Here is an 18,189-nt window from a genome sequence, read left to right on the forward strand (position 1 = left end):
AACCCCTCTTAATGTATTCGTTTGAATAAAATTTGTAAAATTTTCTATCAAAAAAATCAAGTAGTAGCTCGCCATTGTTGATGTCAATAATTACACAATGGTCATGGTGCTGAAACCCATAAAATCATTCACACCCAAGCCCCAGCAGAGGGCGACAAAACACCAAAAAAAACACAAGTAACAAGTGGACATGACACTGTGCTGTCATTTTAATCTGGATCGGGGGGCATGTGCGTTAAATGCATCAAATATTTTAACGTGACTAATTTAAAAAATTCATTACCGCCCATTAACGCGATAATTTTGACAGCCCTACTTATTATACATTATTCACTTTATTTAGTGGATAAAGGTGACACGGAGAAGTAGCTTCACTAAATCTGATAAAAAATGCAAAAAGCCAGCTCTTAATTAAAGTCTTGCGAGACAAGTGACGGCGCCGACTCTTGAAATAACGAGAGGTTCCACAGAAGACCGCATCTGACTGTGCTGAATGTGAGAATGCATCTTATTAGAACTATCTAAGCCACCACACAAGGCAAGAGTTAAAAAGGATTCAAGTCAGACGCATGCACGACTACACTACACCGCATCCAATCATGACAGATAGAAGTAAGGAGAGAGCTGACAGGGGGCCCCCCGTTTCTTTGGCCAGTCCGGGGTGTCTTACCATAGGGCACATTGAGACTCTTTTCCTGAGCCTGACAGGTGCTGGGCCTGGAGCCTTTCCTGTGATCTGACAGGAGCAGGTGATAGGCCGGGTTGTTTAACAGCAAGGCTGGGAGATCACAAACACACGATACACACACAAGACGAGGCGGGGCACCGCATAAAGTAGACACAGAACAAAACAAAATAAGGTACTGTTAGCATGTGGTGACTGATAAATCAAGAGGAAGATGGGATGCAAGTGGAGCACAGAAAGAAACAGGCAACACAACAAGGCGGGTTAACAAATCAAAACAATAACACAATTGGGTGATATCATGTTTTTTTGAGTTACTTGGGTTATTTCAAAGCAGGGGCGCCTCACGGAGATTGCATGCCAACCTCCTGCGGTGCCGTACAACTACAAGCATGCCCCTCTTTCGTTTCTCATTTCGTCGTCTCCTTTTCATGTGTTTTTTTTTTCTTTTTCAACCCTGGAACAAAAGCTGCTTTGTGCCCCTCAGAGCATTGCATCCTCACACAGGCAGTCTTCCATGTGGGTTTGGCTTACTTGCGCACACTGTGCTGGTGAAATACTTCACAGTAAAAAGAAATAATGTTTTCCTAACATAGTCAAGGGAAAAAGTACTGGGACACTTTTTAACTCCTGGATGCATATTGCCGAGAATGATGCTAACTTCATCCTTACCACTTGCTAATTGGTAGTTACAAATGCATCCAGTTCATGTGCTTTTGTTGTCCTAGCAAAGAAAACAAGGCAGGCGCGGACTTCATTTTGGTGTGTTGTGTGGGCAAAAACTGTTTTAGAACCATTAGTTCATCAATCATCATCATCACTCCTCCAACCACCTCCACCCTACCATTACAGTGTCTTTGCCTGTTACAGTAAATCAGCTGATCGCTGTCAGCCCTCCCAGTCAAAATGGATTGGATTTCTATCACTGCCAATGAGTTAATTTTTTGAAATTTTGGCATCAGGAGGTGGTGTGTATTTTTTATCAAAACCATTTTGGGGGGTATTTTCTAAAGGATTTATGAGTAAACCCCCACCTCTGAAATGTTTACTTCAAAGTTAATGTTAAAATTGTGTTCGAGCATGCTTTTAGAAGCAGAATTAGTATAAGAATTAAGAAGAAAGAACTAGAAAACTACCCCTAAGTTATCCATTTCTGGGAAAATTTACTTCGTCTCCTAAATGTAATACCATGATTGGCGGGAAGGTAAGCCAATAGTCCATAAATAATCAAAACAAGAATCTTAAGTGCATTTATTTTCATCAAGGATGCTCACTAAGGTTTTCTGAAAGGCAAACATTCTTAGGGAAGAACTTGAATTTCCTCAAATTTAAAGTAGAAAAAAAATTGATTCCTTCACCAATTCTTGTTATTTTCTAGATTTTGTGACAAACAAACCACTATTGTCTCAGTCAAATGTGTTTATTGACCAAGACAGTCAAACACACACAAAAAAGTTATGCCTCTTTTAAAGGGAACCTTGGACTTTAAGACTTGTAGGCTCTAATAAGCCATAATTGTTCTCTTTTACTAAAATATTTTAGTAGAAACACATAAAATATTGCCATTGGTTTAAATATCTATAATATTTAGTACATGTTTTGACCTACAGAGGGCGCTATGTTTTATGCGTGCAATGGACGCTCGGGTGATGACGTGGATTGTCACCGTCACTAGACGAACACTACCAGGTTACTGCAATTCCTTCTACGCGGCGAGACGTCCAACACATGCGCACATCGGTTAAAAACGGCGAGTACTTAGTATTTGTGTTTTTCTTGAGTCTTTTATTACCTTTCCATTGCCTCAAAATACTCTTTGCATGTGTTTCCCTCTCATACTTTTAAGCATAGTATTTTCTTGTAGTAGCTTTAAAGCAGACTGCATTAGTAACATAGCATATTTAAACCACCCTTTTTTGATATACGTTTAAGAATTTTCTTAAGGAATCTTTAGTATGTTCTGTGCGTATGCATCTAAACAAACTGAAAGCGCACTGTAGTACTTTGGGTGTCAAAATCGCCTCTTGTTTGACATTTCGCCGGTGTAGCACATTTTGGTAGAACAGTTTTTTGTTCCTCCTCTCACCTCGTCTCATCCCGTCTTTCCTGTTTATTTTGCTGAAATATCGACAGTGCTGTCATACTCATAAATGTTCCTCTCGGGTTCAAATTGAAAGGGTTGAACAGATGACATGTTTATGTGGCGACCTACTAGTTAAACAAATTTTTCCAAATTGTACAAAATAGAAAACATTAAGAGGAGTTTCAATTAGGGCTGTCAAACGATTAAAATTTCTAACTGAGTTAATCACAGCTTAAAAATAAATTAATCGTAATTAATCACAAATCAAACCATCGATAAAATATGCCATATTTTTCTGTAAATTATTGTTGGAATGGAAAGATACGACACAAGACGGATATATACATTCAACATACTGTACATAAGTACTGTATTTGTTTATCATAACAATAAATCAACAAGATGGCATTGACATTATTAACATTCTGTTAAAGCGATCCATGGATAGAAAGACTTGTAGTTCTTAAAAGATACATTTTAGTACAAGTTATAGAAATTTTATATTAAAACCCCTCTTAATGTTTTCGTTTTAATAAAGTTTGTAAAATTTTCAATCAAAAAATAAACTAGTAGCTCGCCATTGTTGATGTCAATAATAATTATGGTGCTAAAACCCATAAAATCAATCGCACCCAAGTGCCAGCAGAGGGCGACAAAACAAAAAAAAGTAATAAGTGGAAATGACACTTCGCTGTCATTTTAATCTGTTTGAGCGGGGCATGAGCGTTAAATGCGTCAAATATTTTAACGTGATTAATTAAGAAAAGTAATTACCGTCTGTTAACGCGATAATTTTGACAGCCCTAGTTTCAATATCAAATTATTTGAACTCATAATAACTTATCTTTTAAGAACTACAAGTATTTCTATTCGTGAATGCTGGGACAAACCCGGGACTTCCTGTGTTATTATTATTGTTTTTTTTAAATGAAACAACAAAATGTGGTGGTTTTTGGAAGTTTTAGATATTATTGACAGCGTTGGGAGTAACGCCGTTATAAATAACGCCGTTACGTAACGGCGTTATTTTTTTCAGTAACGGGGTAATCTAAATAATTACTTTTTCCGCCGTTACAACGCCGTTACCGTTACTGACAGTCAAAAGCGGTGCGTTACTTACTCTGAATAAATTGAAGAAACTACCAGCCGTGTCGAGTCGACTCTCTGCTCTGTTGATTTGTCATCCAAGACTTGGGGTGCGTTCAGGTTCGAGAATAGCGCACGTACTTCTGACTCCAAGCTGTTTGTCCCTGCTCATTCAATTAGACAATGCTTTCCAAAGTTTGGTGACGTTTCTCTGTTTGCTACACCTGATGCTAGCCTCGTTCCCATCTCCCACTGTCAGCCAGCAATAATTCTGCTTCCATCTTGAGGACGGCAGACGCTTTGAAGGTGACGTGAATTGTCGGGAAACGAGCCTACCTGAATGCAGCCCCTCGAGAGATGCTATGGAAGTGATTGTGATTGGCTGGGGGTTAGAGTCATGTGTCGTGGTAAGCCAATCAGAGCCGGTGATTTCACAAGCAAACCGGAACAGCGCGTGCGGCAAACACACACACGCAAAACAGATGCACAGGGTCGGGATGGCAGAGCATTCAGAAGAAAAATTGTCCTTTAAGAGGTGTAGATATAGACACTATTTCAAGTTTGTCGAAATTAAAGGAAAGAGCCTGCATGTAATGTGTATTTTATGTCCCGGGGCAAAGCTTTTGTCGACATCTGTGGTAAGCAATTCAAATCTGCTGACGCACCTAACAAGTTATCTACCTGTCTGTTTTTCTCTATTCCACTGACTCGAATACTGCTCAGAAAGTTTCAAATTCTTTGACATACAAGTTCTTTTTAAAGTAACGGAAATAGTTACTTTCCCTGGTAACTAGTTACTTTTACTATAGAGTAATTCAGTTACTAACTCAGTTACTTTTTGGAAGAAGTAGTGAGTAATGTAACTAATTACTTTTTTTAAAGTAACGTGCCCAACACTGATTATTGATTTTGAGTTAGGTCAAATAATTAATTCAGCTTTATTTTCTGTTCTTTTAACGCTAGGTGTCCCAATACTTTTATCCACAGTTTTTTTTCTTTCTTTTCTACTGGCATTCCAGGCCAAGAGCATAAAAGCTTGCGCACATTTGCCGTCATCTGAAAAGGACAGAGTGCATGTCTCCATGCCGTGTGTGTGTTTCATTACCAAACACTCCTGCTGTTTTTCAGTGCACGTGACTTCAAAGGTGCGTCGAACCTACCCGTGCTGTCTCGATGGTCCCTCGGGTGCAGCAGGGCGCTGGGTTCCTGGTATTCGCTTTCGCCCTCCCGCTCGGGGTCATCGGGGAAGGTGTGTATGCGCTGGTAGCGGCTGGAGTAGCTGTGCGTGTTGTTGATGACAACGTTGTCCGACGGAACAGACAGGTGAACACGCAGTTCGTCGCCTGACAGGCCACCTTGAGCCTACGAAAAAAGGAATTGACGGATTTCACTCCTTCACTGCCACAGACATCTATCACTGTCTATTGCAGCCAAAGAGTTCACATTACCTTTCCCAGTAGTTTCTTCCAATACTGTCTCCACAGAATGACGGCAATAACCGCCAGCAGCAATAAAATGATGCCCACCAGGCAGCCAATCAGAATGGCTGTATTGCTGCTGTCGTCCTTAGCAACCGGAAGCCCCGCCCTCGGTGAGACAGCGGTGAAGCCGGAACCTGCGAAATAGGGAGAAAAAGGGTGACTGATTCATACATTGCATGTATATTAGAGCTGGGCGGTAAACCGAAAATTTACCGTCACCGAAATTCTTCACGATGACCGACGTAATTTTGACCATGTCGGTAAATTCGGTAAATTAATGAAAGAAGAAAATAGTCTTTTCATCCCGCTTTGACTCTGTTGTTCGTCTATGCTCATTAGTGTTGTATCGGTCGCGAACGATTCGTTCTTTTTGAACGAATTGTTTGGGTGAACGAGACCGAACTAATCACCATCTGCACTGATTCGTTCTATGAAGTTGGTGGCGCTTGTTCGCTGCGTGGGAGGGCGTTGAGCAAGCGGCAGCGTCTTCTGACATCGCACACGACCAATCAGACGCCAGCCTCATCGCGGGCAGGGGACGGAGCGGAAACAGAATCATGGCGTATGTCACTCATTTCCACGTGTGGCCAATAAGCAGCCAGCGTGCAGGCAGGGGGGAAAGACTAAGTTTTGTCACTTCCCGTTCAGTGATTCGGTCCTCCGGTTCCTGACCTAGCTTGCTGCTAACTTGACTTTCCAGTAATGACTATGCGGTGAACGAGTCATAAAATGAAAGGAAACGACTTTGTCACATATTTGTTAACGTGGAGCCTATCAAATGCTGCTCAAAAAGACAAAAACACCACACAAATCTAGCGAGCATGGTTTAGTGTTCTACTTTTCTCAACAGACTCGGGACTGTGCCTATGACGATATACTATCAAATTTACAGTAATTTAAAACACGCGTAGCTACGAGGCAAGCAAAACCTGAGCTGCGGTCGCGTGACGGCAGTGAAGCGGGCAGAGAACTGTCACTATATGGGCGCTTCATGGCAGCGATATGTACCTCATATGTGCACAGAAAAAAAAAATATTTAGTATGATCACCATAATACTGATTTGCAATGAAACTGTATATACATGTCAATTTTTTCCGAGTGTTTTTTTTTTTTTTTTTTTCCTCGTGTCAGAGGGTGTCGGTTGGTTTGACAAATTATGTCAATCCGTCCATCATGTGCTACTCAAGCGCCCCAAAAACAAAGCGCGCGGACACGGGAGATGTCGCAATATGTCTACATTTTTCTTAACAGACTAATGAGAGTAGAAAGGCGAAATCATAAAGCAAACAATTATTTCTCGTCAGCATTTGACGATCTGAGATGCGGGGACGACAGGGGAGCTGACCGGATTATTTTATTTATTAATACCAGTGCAAAAATTCAAAACGATCATCTTAATAATAAAAAACAAAAATACAACAGAGCGAGAGGTTAATATGATGTGTTGGCCGTTCCATAATTAGAAATTACACTTTCGATTTATTTTTATTTTCGTGACAGCAGGCATGCCGCGTTGGCTGTTAGTAGCAGCATTGTATATGTGAGCAAGATCATGCTAAAGAAAGTCCGTGCGCCCCCGACCCCAAACCCCGACTTCCCCCTCAAAAGGAAAATGTTTAACCGTGTCCTAATTCGAAATGCAAGCACGAGCCATGACTTTGAGCCCATAGAACTAGGACAGACGACGCGGAAGTTCTCCCTCGCTTTTGCAGCAGCGGGAGGGAGACGAGGCTGTCTCTGAGAGCAGAATGATATCGCCTGTCACTCATTTCTGAAACTACGACGAGTGGTCAATGTGCAAGAGAGGGAGGGACCAAGCAATGTCACTTCCCGTTCAGTTATACTGCGAAGCGGTCTTTGGTGATTCGTTCGGCAACGTCACTTCCCGTTCACTAACCGAACGATTCATTTGGGTGGGGAGGGAGATGAGGGGGGCGAACGATTCGTTGAACGATTCGTTTGAATGAATCGTTTTACTGAACGAACCGGAATGGATTCGTTTACTCAAGTGAACGACAGATCCCGTCACTAATGCTCATTCCCCTTTAAGAAAGCAGTGAATGCACTTACGTAGGGAGTCACGTGATCATCAGGAAGCCAATCAAACAGAAGCCCAGTAAGCTAACGCTAGCAGCTAATGCTACAAGCAAAACGTGATGGAGTGTGGCTTAAGGGAGGTTCGCCAAACTTTCACCCGACATTTAATAGACTCTTGGTGGCATCCAGACGGGCTTTCACCAGCTGTCCTCCCTTGTTCTCACAATTTCCGGAGATGGTGCTTTCAGTGCTTTCTACCGGTAGCCAGGCCACAGGCTAACGCTAGCCGCTAATGCAAGCGGCTAACGCTACTAATAAACGTGATGGAGTCGGACAGCGGCTCTAACCTTGTCGAAACGGCTGAATTTAATGAGTGGATTGGGCATGGACTGCATCTAGCAATTACTATGTCGCGTTATTTTGTATCTGACTGTGTGTGATTTCTCTGATAGCTTTTGTGATGGTAGAGCATTCAGCATAAAGCACAAATGGCCCCAGCTATTTTTCTGTATGTGCTTAATTCTGTGTCATTATTGCTATCATAAAATCTTAAGTGTTTCATTTGCAGAAGATCAATATAGCTTTAATGTCTGTCTGTCTGTCTGTCTGTTTGGGGGTTCATGTATGTGTGCATTTATTAAAAAATGCACTGGGGGGGGGGGACCCTGAAACCATAAAGTAAACACTTGTATTGAATAATTATGTCACAGCAGCCATTAACAATAAATTGTCTTTTTGAAGTGTACTGTTCGAGCTGCAAGTCATTTGTGTTACAATGACATGTTTGCACAGGCATATCGATTTTGACAATGTACATTGTTCAAGCCATACACTCTGTTATAATTGCTCATACTTGAATTCTTATTGTTTACAATTCATTTGTATAAACCTAATGTCTAGACTGCATGTACATTTGTTAAATATATCAAATTGAATGCTGGTAACTAAATCAACAAGAAACTGTTAATCTGTATTTCATGCATTGATTCAGATTTTCAAATTATATAACAGTCCGCTTGGACGACTTTATCGTCATTTATCGTTATCGAGATAAATCTGCTCCATTTATCGTGATACATGTTTAAGGCCATATCGCCCACCCCTAATGTATATGTATCAAAGTTAATTTTGCTAAGGAAAGCAGATGAAAACTAGATTTGAAAAAAATATTTTAGTGAACTGAAATGAATAAAAACTATAACTACTAAATAAAACTACTGTGTGTTCACAAATCTAATATCGAAATGAAATAACACTAATCCCTTTGTTTTTTTTTTCATTTTATCATCATACATTGTAAAATGTATTTTCATTATTGTATCATTTTTACGTTTTGAAATATACTGTATATTCAAATGATCGGAATTGCGCCAATACAAACATCTACATTGCCTTATTGTAGAGCGCCTCATCACTTTGATGTGATTCTTTTTATAAAGTTCAAATTCAAAATTTATCCTTTTTATGGACTTTAACTAAAACGTTTTCTAGTAATGAAAGCTTTATTATTAAATACTATGAGGACATAGCAACAGTTTTGATTCACTTTCTCTAGCTAGCCAGTTGCTAGCTAGCTTTTACTTTGGCATTTAGCCAAAAACATGAGTTTGGATTGGTTGTCACAATGGCATAATGCATGCATACTTTTTATAGACCGAGACGACGCATCTTAAAGCGGAAGTAAAGTATAAATGGGACATTATAGACCTGCCTTTGCATAGAAACTATGTTAATTCTGCTACTTTTCTCCGGTAATCTTTCAAAAACGAACATGCCGATCACACATTGCTTTTTTGGAAGTTGGTGAAATGACTAGACATTACGACATATGACGGATGTTTTCTTCATACGTTTCACTAAACAAAAAATGTGAAGAATGAATCAACTTGCACGACTTTTAACGGCAGCTCGGTGAATCCATTCACATTTCATATGCAGTAAATATTAGGCATGGTCTTTCAGAGGACAAAGAGGTAAGCCATTTTGATATTTTTAACTTATTTTTTGGCGGGATGTTGTGCCGTGCTGCTTCTGTCTGACAATGAATGACCTGAAAATAATTAAAATGGTATCTGACAGCCAGTTACCTTTTCTGTTGTTGAAAAAACAACTTTTGTGAGGGGGTAGTGTAAATGAATTATGGAATTAAGATTTGTTATCAATGAAAAAATTTAAAGTGTTCATTGGCTGTCACGGAGTAGCATTTGCGATCGCTGCACAAAACTAACTAAACCCCAAAGAACGTTCAGAGACGTCGGACAACCAGAGGATTTAATATATAAGAAAGACAGGGCTGGTGGTAAAGGATAGCTTGTTGAAACAGGAGAATGTCATTGTCAGTCGAGTTGATAAAAAAAGCTAAGGCTATGCTTCGGTCGGCTCGTTTTTTTCGTCTTTTTCAGCCTTTGACACTCAAGCCATCTCTTTAACTGAACATTTTTATGTTCTTCCAAATCTTTGCCAGTGAATTCAGCACCAGGGACATCATTTTCAGAGAGAATTGGTAGGCATAGCTCTGTAAGCATCTCCTTCGTACACAATTTCCATTCATTTCCTAATAGGGACAAACGGTGGCGTTTCCCCCCTTAGCAACAGTAGCTAATGTCATGAATATTAATGAGCGGAAGTGACGTGTTGCTTGCGGTACGCCATTTGGAAGGCGATTGTTGTCTCATCACCAACAGTTCAAAGGATCCAAAGTAGGGCTGTCAAAATGATCGCGTTAACGGGCGTTAATTAATTTTTTAAATTAATCACATTAAAATATTTGACGCAATTAACCCACTCCCCCCGCTCAGACAGATTTAAATGACAGTACAGTGAACTGCTTGTTAATTGTGTTTTATGGAGTTTTGCCGCCCTCTGCTGGTGCTTGGGTGTGACTGATTTTATAGGCTTCAGCACCCATGAGCATTGTGTAAGTAATTATTGACATCAACAATGGCGGGCTACTACAGTGGGGAGAACAAGTATTTGATACACTGCCAATGGGTTTCCCATTGACTGTGTATCAAATACTTGTTCTCCCCACTGTAGTTTATTTTTTGATTGAAAATTTTACAAATTCTATCAAAACGAAAACATTAAGAGGGGTTTTAATATAAAATTTCTATAACTTGTACTAACATTTTTCTTTTAAGAACTACAAGTCTTTCTATCCATGGATCGCTTTAACAGAATGTTAATAATGTTAATGCCATCTTGTTGATTTATTGCTATAACAAATAGTCCTTATGTACTGTATTTTGAATGTATATATCCATCTTGTGTCTTATCTTTCCATTCCAACAATAATTAACAGAAAAATATGGCATATTTTATAGATGGTTTGAATTGCGATTAATTGCGATTAATTACGATTAATTAATTTTTAAGCTGTAATTAACTCGATTAAAAATTTTAATCGTTTGACAGCCCTAATCCAAAGATATTTATTGTCACTGTACAGGGTACGGTGAAATTGTTTTTAGCAGCTCTCAGTTGTGTACTTTGTATAAGTAGGTGCCATGGCTCAGTTATAAAGTAGTTGTTGCCCAACCCAGCGGTTGTGGGTTTGATTCTCCACCCTGGTGACCTTTTAAAGTAACAATTCCCATATAGCAGACCGACATTGAGCAAACGTTGATTTTCCATCAAAATCATCAGTATGGTTGACATCGAAATTTTCGACAATAAACAATGTTGAATCAATGCTGCAAATACTGATGACATATGACAGTAGTGCTGCAACGAATAATCGATTAACTCGAGTATTCGATTAGAATAAATTATTTGAATTAAATTTCGAGTACTCGTTTAATTAAAGTGGCGTTGTAATGGTTTATTTTGAAAGTGTTTGCATTTAGTTTTATTGATTTGAGTGGATACACTGCCCTCTGGTCTGCCTCATTTCACATGGGTGAATCCAGCTGCTCCCTGTCAAGACCAACATAAGTAAAGTTTTTGTTTGAGTTAATGTTCTTTTAATGCATTCGTAATTTAGTTTATAAGTATATTTAGCCGTTGTTTGCAGGAATATGTGTCTGAACCATTAAGATCATTGTAAAAATAAATAAATCAATTTTTAAAAAGGGTTAGCTTTTAATAGCATTTAAGCTAGCGGACTTTTGCTATGAAAGTTGGCCAATTGTCCTTTTTTTGTACATAGATTTTTTTTTATACCGTTTGAAGCTCAACACAGGTATTTTAATTTTTCATGTTCTTTATCCGATTACTCGATTATTCAAACTAACTATTTCATCGATTAATCGACTACTAAAATAATTGATAGCTGCAGCCCTACATGACAGTGACGTTGAAACAAAGTTCTTTGGTATGTCAGGCGATGATTAACATTGTTTTATAGTTGATGAATTAATGTTGACAAATAGTTGATTTATGATTGACCGGGAAATATGATTGAAAAGTCATCAAATTATGGATGAGCGGGAGTTTTGGTCGAAAAATGGTTGTGTTCTTGGTTGACCGGGAAGACAGCGACTCACCTCGAACGACCTCCGCTGGAAACGACTCATTTAAGGATAGCCATATTTAAAGGTAAGCCTGCTTCGCTTCTTCAGAGCCTTTAACAGCAATGATATCTTACGGTAGAAAGAACCACGTTTGTCATTATTACTTGTATATAAAACCCTTTGCCTGAGACAACGTGACAATCTTGCCAAAATTGCAAGAAACGGCTGTGATTGGCATTCAAGCGAAGACCTACTTAGTTTGGATGTTAGCTAAGTAGAAGTACAGGCAGACTAAGTTCCTTTTCCAATTCAACTGCTAAAATCGCTAGATATAACACAACTGAGCCTAGTCTAAATTAATCTATTGAACACCAGGACAGCGCGGGCATTTTTCCATCTTAGTTAGTTCCGTTCCCACATGTAGCCTTAATTTGGTTTTAGGTTGGGTGAGAAACTCACTTCACCACAAAATACTGAAGTACGTTAAACTAACCAATGAGATCTGCTTGAATTCCCTGATAGGAATTAACTGTGAATGCAGTTTTGTTTGTATTCTTTAGATTCACTGCAGAGGCAGATGGAGATGGACGTGTCAGAATATGGATTTGCTGCTGTTGTGTAGAAGTGGCTACACTATGCCCCAGACTGCGTTGGTATAACAAGGTAGCTTGAAGCTCGTCAGACTGAAGAGGAGGCATAAGTTTGAAATATGTTTACTGATTATTAAAAATAATTAGAAATCTAGACCCGTTTTTATTTTTATTATTTATCATATTAAATAATAATATTTTATCCATCAGCCTAGCCGTTTCTTCTGTCTGTAAAAAAAGCAGGACCTCCAAATATAGGCATATTTGAAAGCAATACTAGCGTCATGGTTGAAAATGAAAGAAAACATTGATTCAGCGTTGTTCCAGTATTATTAATCATCGAAATGTCGTTTGGATTTTGTAAGGATTTCAACAATGAAACAACACTAATCGAAGGTGTAAAAGTGATGACAAATCAACGTCGGGTGTCAACGTTGATTCAAGGATAGAAGCTTGGCAGCGGAATGTCTATTCAACATCTTTTCAACATCTCATGTTATCCTTGAGCAAGATACTCAACATCACATTGCTCCCGCGTCATCTGTAGATAAATGAGGATATAGTGTCAAGCACTTTGAGTGCCTTTAAAAGGCGGAAAGTTACTATACAAGTGTAACTCCATTTATCAAGTAGAATTAGAAAAATAAAGAATTTTAACGCTTGTCTTTTGTTAAATACCAGCCCAAATTTTTGCTAGAGAATTAAATTTGATCTGTAAATTAACTTGGCCTGAAAATACTTAACCTTTGCAGTATATTGTTTTCGGGTCAAGATTGACCCGTTTTCAAGTTTGGGTATGTCCAAAGTACCATTGATTTTTGCATACGAAAATTTGAAAATGGGTCAATTCTGACCCCAACACAATACAGGGATTAAGCAGTAAAGCACAATAGTGTGCAGGATAGGGGTGTGACAACATATCAAAATGGTGTTATATCGTGATACTTTGTATCCCAAAAGGTTATCGATATCCTCCTGTCAAGAATCGAGAAATCGTTTTAAAAAGGTGTCAAATTAAAAAATAAATAAATAAATAAATAAAGGCTGCTCGACGCCCAATCCATTTAGACTGGGAACGTATCGTCATTCAAAACCAGACCATTCACAGTCATTCGGTCTGATTTTCAGGCATTTACAGGTCACTTGCTTTTCATTTTAGGGCATTTACAGGTCATTTCCTGTTGAGTTTGAGTCACTGCCTATTCATTTAGGGGATTCCCAGGTCACTTCCTGTTCTGTAACGCAGAATAAACAGCAAGTGACCCATAAAATACCCCAAAATCAACAGGTAAATGACCTTAAATGGCCCAAAATTGCTCATTGCCTGGCATTGGCTGCCACTGACGGCCATAGACGTTCAATTGAATGTTCATTTGCTGCCACCCTCTCAGTTCAAATGGATTGGACGTCTACTCGTGATAAACTCATTCCAATTCACAGCTGAAGCTTTTTTTTTTTCTGTTTATTAGTTTTTTTGTTGAATATACTAGAATGATTTCCTGACCAATGTATCAAAAATCATTGTATTGCTACATCATCAGATAATCGTTATCGTGAGCTTTGTATCACAAGAGGTTCCCACTACAAGTGCAGGAAATGGGCACGCCAACTCACCACTAGACAGTGAATAGCTATCAGACAAAATGTTGATGTTCAGTTATTGACTCAATATAAATTTATGTTAAATACTGTGCAGTGGTACCTCTACATACGAAATTAATTCGTCCCAGGATCTTGTTTTCTAAATTGAAATGGTCGTGTGTCGAGCAGGATTTTCCCATAAGAAATAATGTAACGAGTGGGGTTCTAATGTGGCAGATGTGTTTTGCGTGGTGTACCTGAACGCACCGCGCAGCTGACTTGATAGAGTAAGGGAGGGAGGACTTTTTACTTTCACTTTGTTCAGCTGGGGCGGACAATAGGCATGTTGTTTTGTGTCTGAAATAAATGATTAAAAACCTCATGAAAGCTGGCGTTTTTTGGGGCGATGTTACCACAATATTAATTGTCACCTTAACTTGTAAAGACTGGCGAACGGAGGTCGTCAGAGGACCGTCGAGATTTTACGGCAGTATTGTCAAGTCAGTTCATGGACACGCCCAACTTGCTCATATTTTGGCATTATTCCTATCTTCATTTCAATGGTAAGCCTCACCTTTTTCCTTTTTTCACCACCTGCACTAACATTCTTGGAACCCATGTTGATTTCACTCACAAGAAAATCCGCTTTGCATCAGTCTTGCGGGAAAACAAAGTAACTGTGGCACTGTTATAAATCGTCGTATTTCGAGCATGTCGTTGGATGTAGAAACAAATGGCGAGTCAAATTTTATGCCGAAAAGATCGTGTGTCGAAGCTATCGTATGTCGAGGTACCACTGTACTTCTAAATGAAATGAATGAAAAACGGATGTGTTCTGTCTGGTCTGTTGAAGCAACATTATAAACCTCTTCTAATTTAATCGTAATGTTATAATGTGTTATTGTAAATCTTCTTTATTTAAGGTAATAAATTAAAACAAACAAACAAACAAAAAAAATATATATATATATATACATATATATACGGCGGAAAACACAGACAAGGCTGAAAAAGCAGTTTCTGCTCTTGCACCCCTCTTTAAAATAAACTGCTGTATTTCAAGCCAAAAGAACTGTTGTGTTTGACAGAACCAGACCCGTGCCGCCCATAAGGCAATTTAAGCAACCGCCTAAGGGCGCACCAGCGTCCAAAAAGCCATCAAGAAAAATATTCAAATAATATTTGATGAAAGCAGTATTCAAAAAAATTATACAAAACAATAAAACAAAGGAACAACAAAACCGTTCATAATAAGTCTTTAAATAATAATGAAATCATTTTTCTATTGTGCCTTCTGTCCATTTCACTTTTTCCTGCGATAATTTCCCCACGGACCCTAGTCTCCCCACTCAGCAGACCAGCGAGCTACCTGAAGGTGCTATTTTTATCCTTCGCAATTGAGCGACGTTATGGTACAAGTCAACTTCAGGAAAAGACGAAAGAAGACAGCGAAGACGTGAAGAAAAACAGAGGTTTGTTGTGATGATTTTTTTCAACAGCATAAGCACATAGACTTAGCGCAACTGCAAGCTAGCAGTTATTTCCATAGACCTTATTATATGACTTAGTGCTAAAGCAACATTATACTGTATCATTAGCCAGGCTGTTGTTCTACAAATATTTTCAGTTTTCAGCCAGCTGTGGATTAGTTTCAGTTAAATTTACTACCCTCCAATTTTAGAGAAATTTGGATAAAGTGTATGGGAGACTAAAATTGTCTTGCTTATTTTCATGTGATGTGAACCACTTTTACCTTGTGTTTTTCAAATAAATTTGCCTTGCCTAAAAGTACCAAGGTTAATTAAATACACCATTAAATATGGAATTAATCATTTCAAAGTTCTGTGGTATTGGGGACTAAAAGTGCCACAGATTTGAATGCTAACATTTGTTATTAAATGTGTCATTAATTCATTAAAATGGCGATCACATCAATGTAAAAACATTCAATTTATTATTATTTTTTGCTATCGTATATTATTTAATTCATTATTATTGGATAGTCCTATGTAGTTGCCGTGCTTCAAGAATTTATTTTCTTTTAACTACGCCCATAGTGGCCGGATCCAAAAGACAGGTACAGTAGGCTGCAAGAATTTAGGCGCTATTATGGTTATGTCATGCTGGTTTCACAATCAGCGGCTATTTGACTAATTAAATGTAACATTCCACTTTCTTTTCTTTGTAGATGCTCTTCTGAAATATTTTATTTCTACCTCTGTACATTCTGGGCCATCTTTTACAGCGAACTTATCCACATCAGCACCAAGTCCAAGCCCACCAAGTCCAGGAAAGAAGTGCACCTTCCAAAACAACTGTCATATGAAAGTGCAATAGATGCTTTTGCATTAGTGAAGAGGTAAGGTAAGTAAGGTAAGGTGAGTAAGGTTGTAAGTCAAGGTGAAAAAAAAAAAAAAAAAAGTTGCATTTTAAAGTGTTCTGTGTGTCTTTATATAGGTTTGTGTGGGTGGGTGTTAATCATATTGTAATAATTGTAATTTATTAAATGCATTTGTTTTTGAAGTGTTTTCATTTGTGCTTTTGAATAGTTATTGCAGCATTTTTTTTTAAAAAAATTCCTGCACTTGTTCTTTGTCTTTTATATATAATAAATTACAAAGGGATAACGTGCTTTTTCAGTGTGAGTGTTTGAATATATGTGGTGAAAATGTGTGTGTCTGTGGGGGGGGGGTGTCAATAAATATGTTGCCTAGGGCACCAAATTGGTCAGGAACGGCTCTGGATAGAACAATATGTCTATATGCTGCCTTAGCAGATTCATGGTGCATTAAGCCCCTGAAGAAGGTAAGCAATTATATTTATTATTCAAATTGTTAGTCATTTTTAGCTTAGAATCACTAATTGATGTCTAATGTTTAGTTTAAAAAAAAAAAAAAAAAACGACTTAAAAAATTATTCACACGCATATTTTAAACTTTTAAACAAATGATGTCACAATGAAAAAAATAGTTTCTTTAAATAAGTCACGGATATCTAAAATCTAAAAATTGCTTAATTGTGTGTTTTTTTGTGACTGTCGCATTTTCCCCAATATTTTAGATGATAAATAATCGATCCAAACAAAGAAAAATTGAAAATTAAAAAAAAAAAACGTTTAAAAGGGTAAATATATGAAAAAGAAAATCTTGACCACTCCTTCATGTCTGCAATTTCTGCATCGCGACCCTTGTAATATGACCATGTTTCACCCATAAAATCCCCCCCAAAATCCGACTGTGGCCATTCACAGCTGTGTCTTGACACTTGGTGATACATGCCTCAAGGGAGTTTTTTTTGGATCGTGAAGAGGTAAGTACGCGATAATATCTCGTTAAAATCTTTAATTATGCTCTCTCATGCTCTCACCTCCAGTTAGGGTTTTACTGTTAAATTTTTTTTTTGTTTTCTTTTTTTAATCCTGTTCAAAATTTTTCTTCACCCAGAAAATTGAGATTTTAAGCTTTCCAATGGTGTATCACACATGCATATAGGACAATTTTGAAATTTGATCAAATTGGGGGTCTCAGAGCGGAACTTCAAGTCACCTGAGTGTTTTCTGCCATACTGTATATATATTTCATTCAGAAGACTGGCACTGTTTTTAAAGAAAATTCCATTTAAATACTAAGTACCAACCAACGCCAAATGCCTCGACTTGTCTTACTCGATAACAACATTACTGTCAAAAAATAAAAAAAGAAATACTTGAAAAGTGAAATGCATGTCAAATCCAACCCGATATCTTAAGCTACTCTGTAATTAAAATGACTATTCTAAGGCATGCTAATGGAAAAAAAATCAGAAAAGAGTAAAGATGCTGACAACCAATCCCCTTCTCTATACTAAAACCTATAAAAACTCAAGTAAAACTAATGGTATCAAGAAAAATGAATACTAATAACTGGCAAATCCACTCAAAAAACGATGTAATTCAAAGTAACTGAGCAAGAGAAAAAAAAACCTACACTATATTGAAAAACACAAAACTAATATAACCTTGACGTGTAGTACAGCAATCAACAAACATGCACAAACCACAAAGTTAAACAGGTTATATGTGATAAGAAATGAGTGATGCATTCCACACAGGCCTGGTTTTGAAAAAAAGAATGCCTCCTTTTGTACACAGTGACATATAAAAATCAGAGGTCATTTAATCCCCTCACAAGGTCATATGAGGCATGCAGGTATGCA

The 18,189-nt window shown here is 38.1% G+C and overlaps 1 protein-coding gene across 2 annotated transcripts in view; it reads right to left on the minus strand.

Moving 5' to 3' along the window:
• Nucleotides 1–18,189, minus strand: part of ddr1 (discoidin domain receptor tyrosine kinase 1) — a 164,484-nt gene that overhangs the window by 21,783 nt on the left and 124,512 nt on the right. The window contains exons 12-14 of one of the 2 annotated variants that reach the window (XM_057833558.1): nt 5,303–5,469; nt 5,015–5,216; nt 671–736 (exon numbers count right to left, since the gene is read on the minus strand). In XM_057833558.1, the coding sequence (XP_057689541.1) occupies nt 671–736; nt 5,015–5,216; nt 5,303–5,469 (435 nt within the window). Of the gene's footprint in view, nt 1–670; nt 779–5,014; nt 5,217–5,302; nt 5,470–18,189 lie in introns of both variants that reach the window. The other variant, XM_057833557.1, reaches the window with a different exon arrangement.

The sequence above is a fragment of the Corythoichthys intestinalis genome, chromosome 4 (assembly GCF_030265065.1).
Source record: "Corythoichthys intestinalis isolate RoL2023-P3 chromosome 4, ASM3026506v1, whole genome shotgun sequence".
NCBI lineage: Eukaryota > Metazoa > Chordata > Actinopteri > Syngnathiformes > Syngnathidae > Corythoichthys > Corythoichthys intestinalis.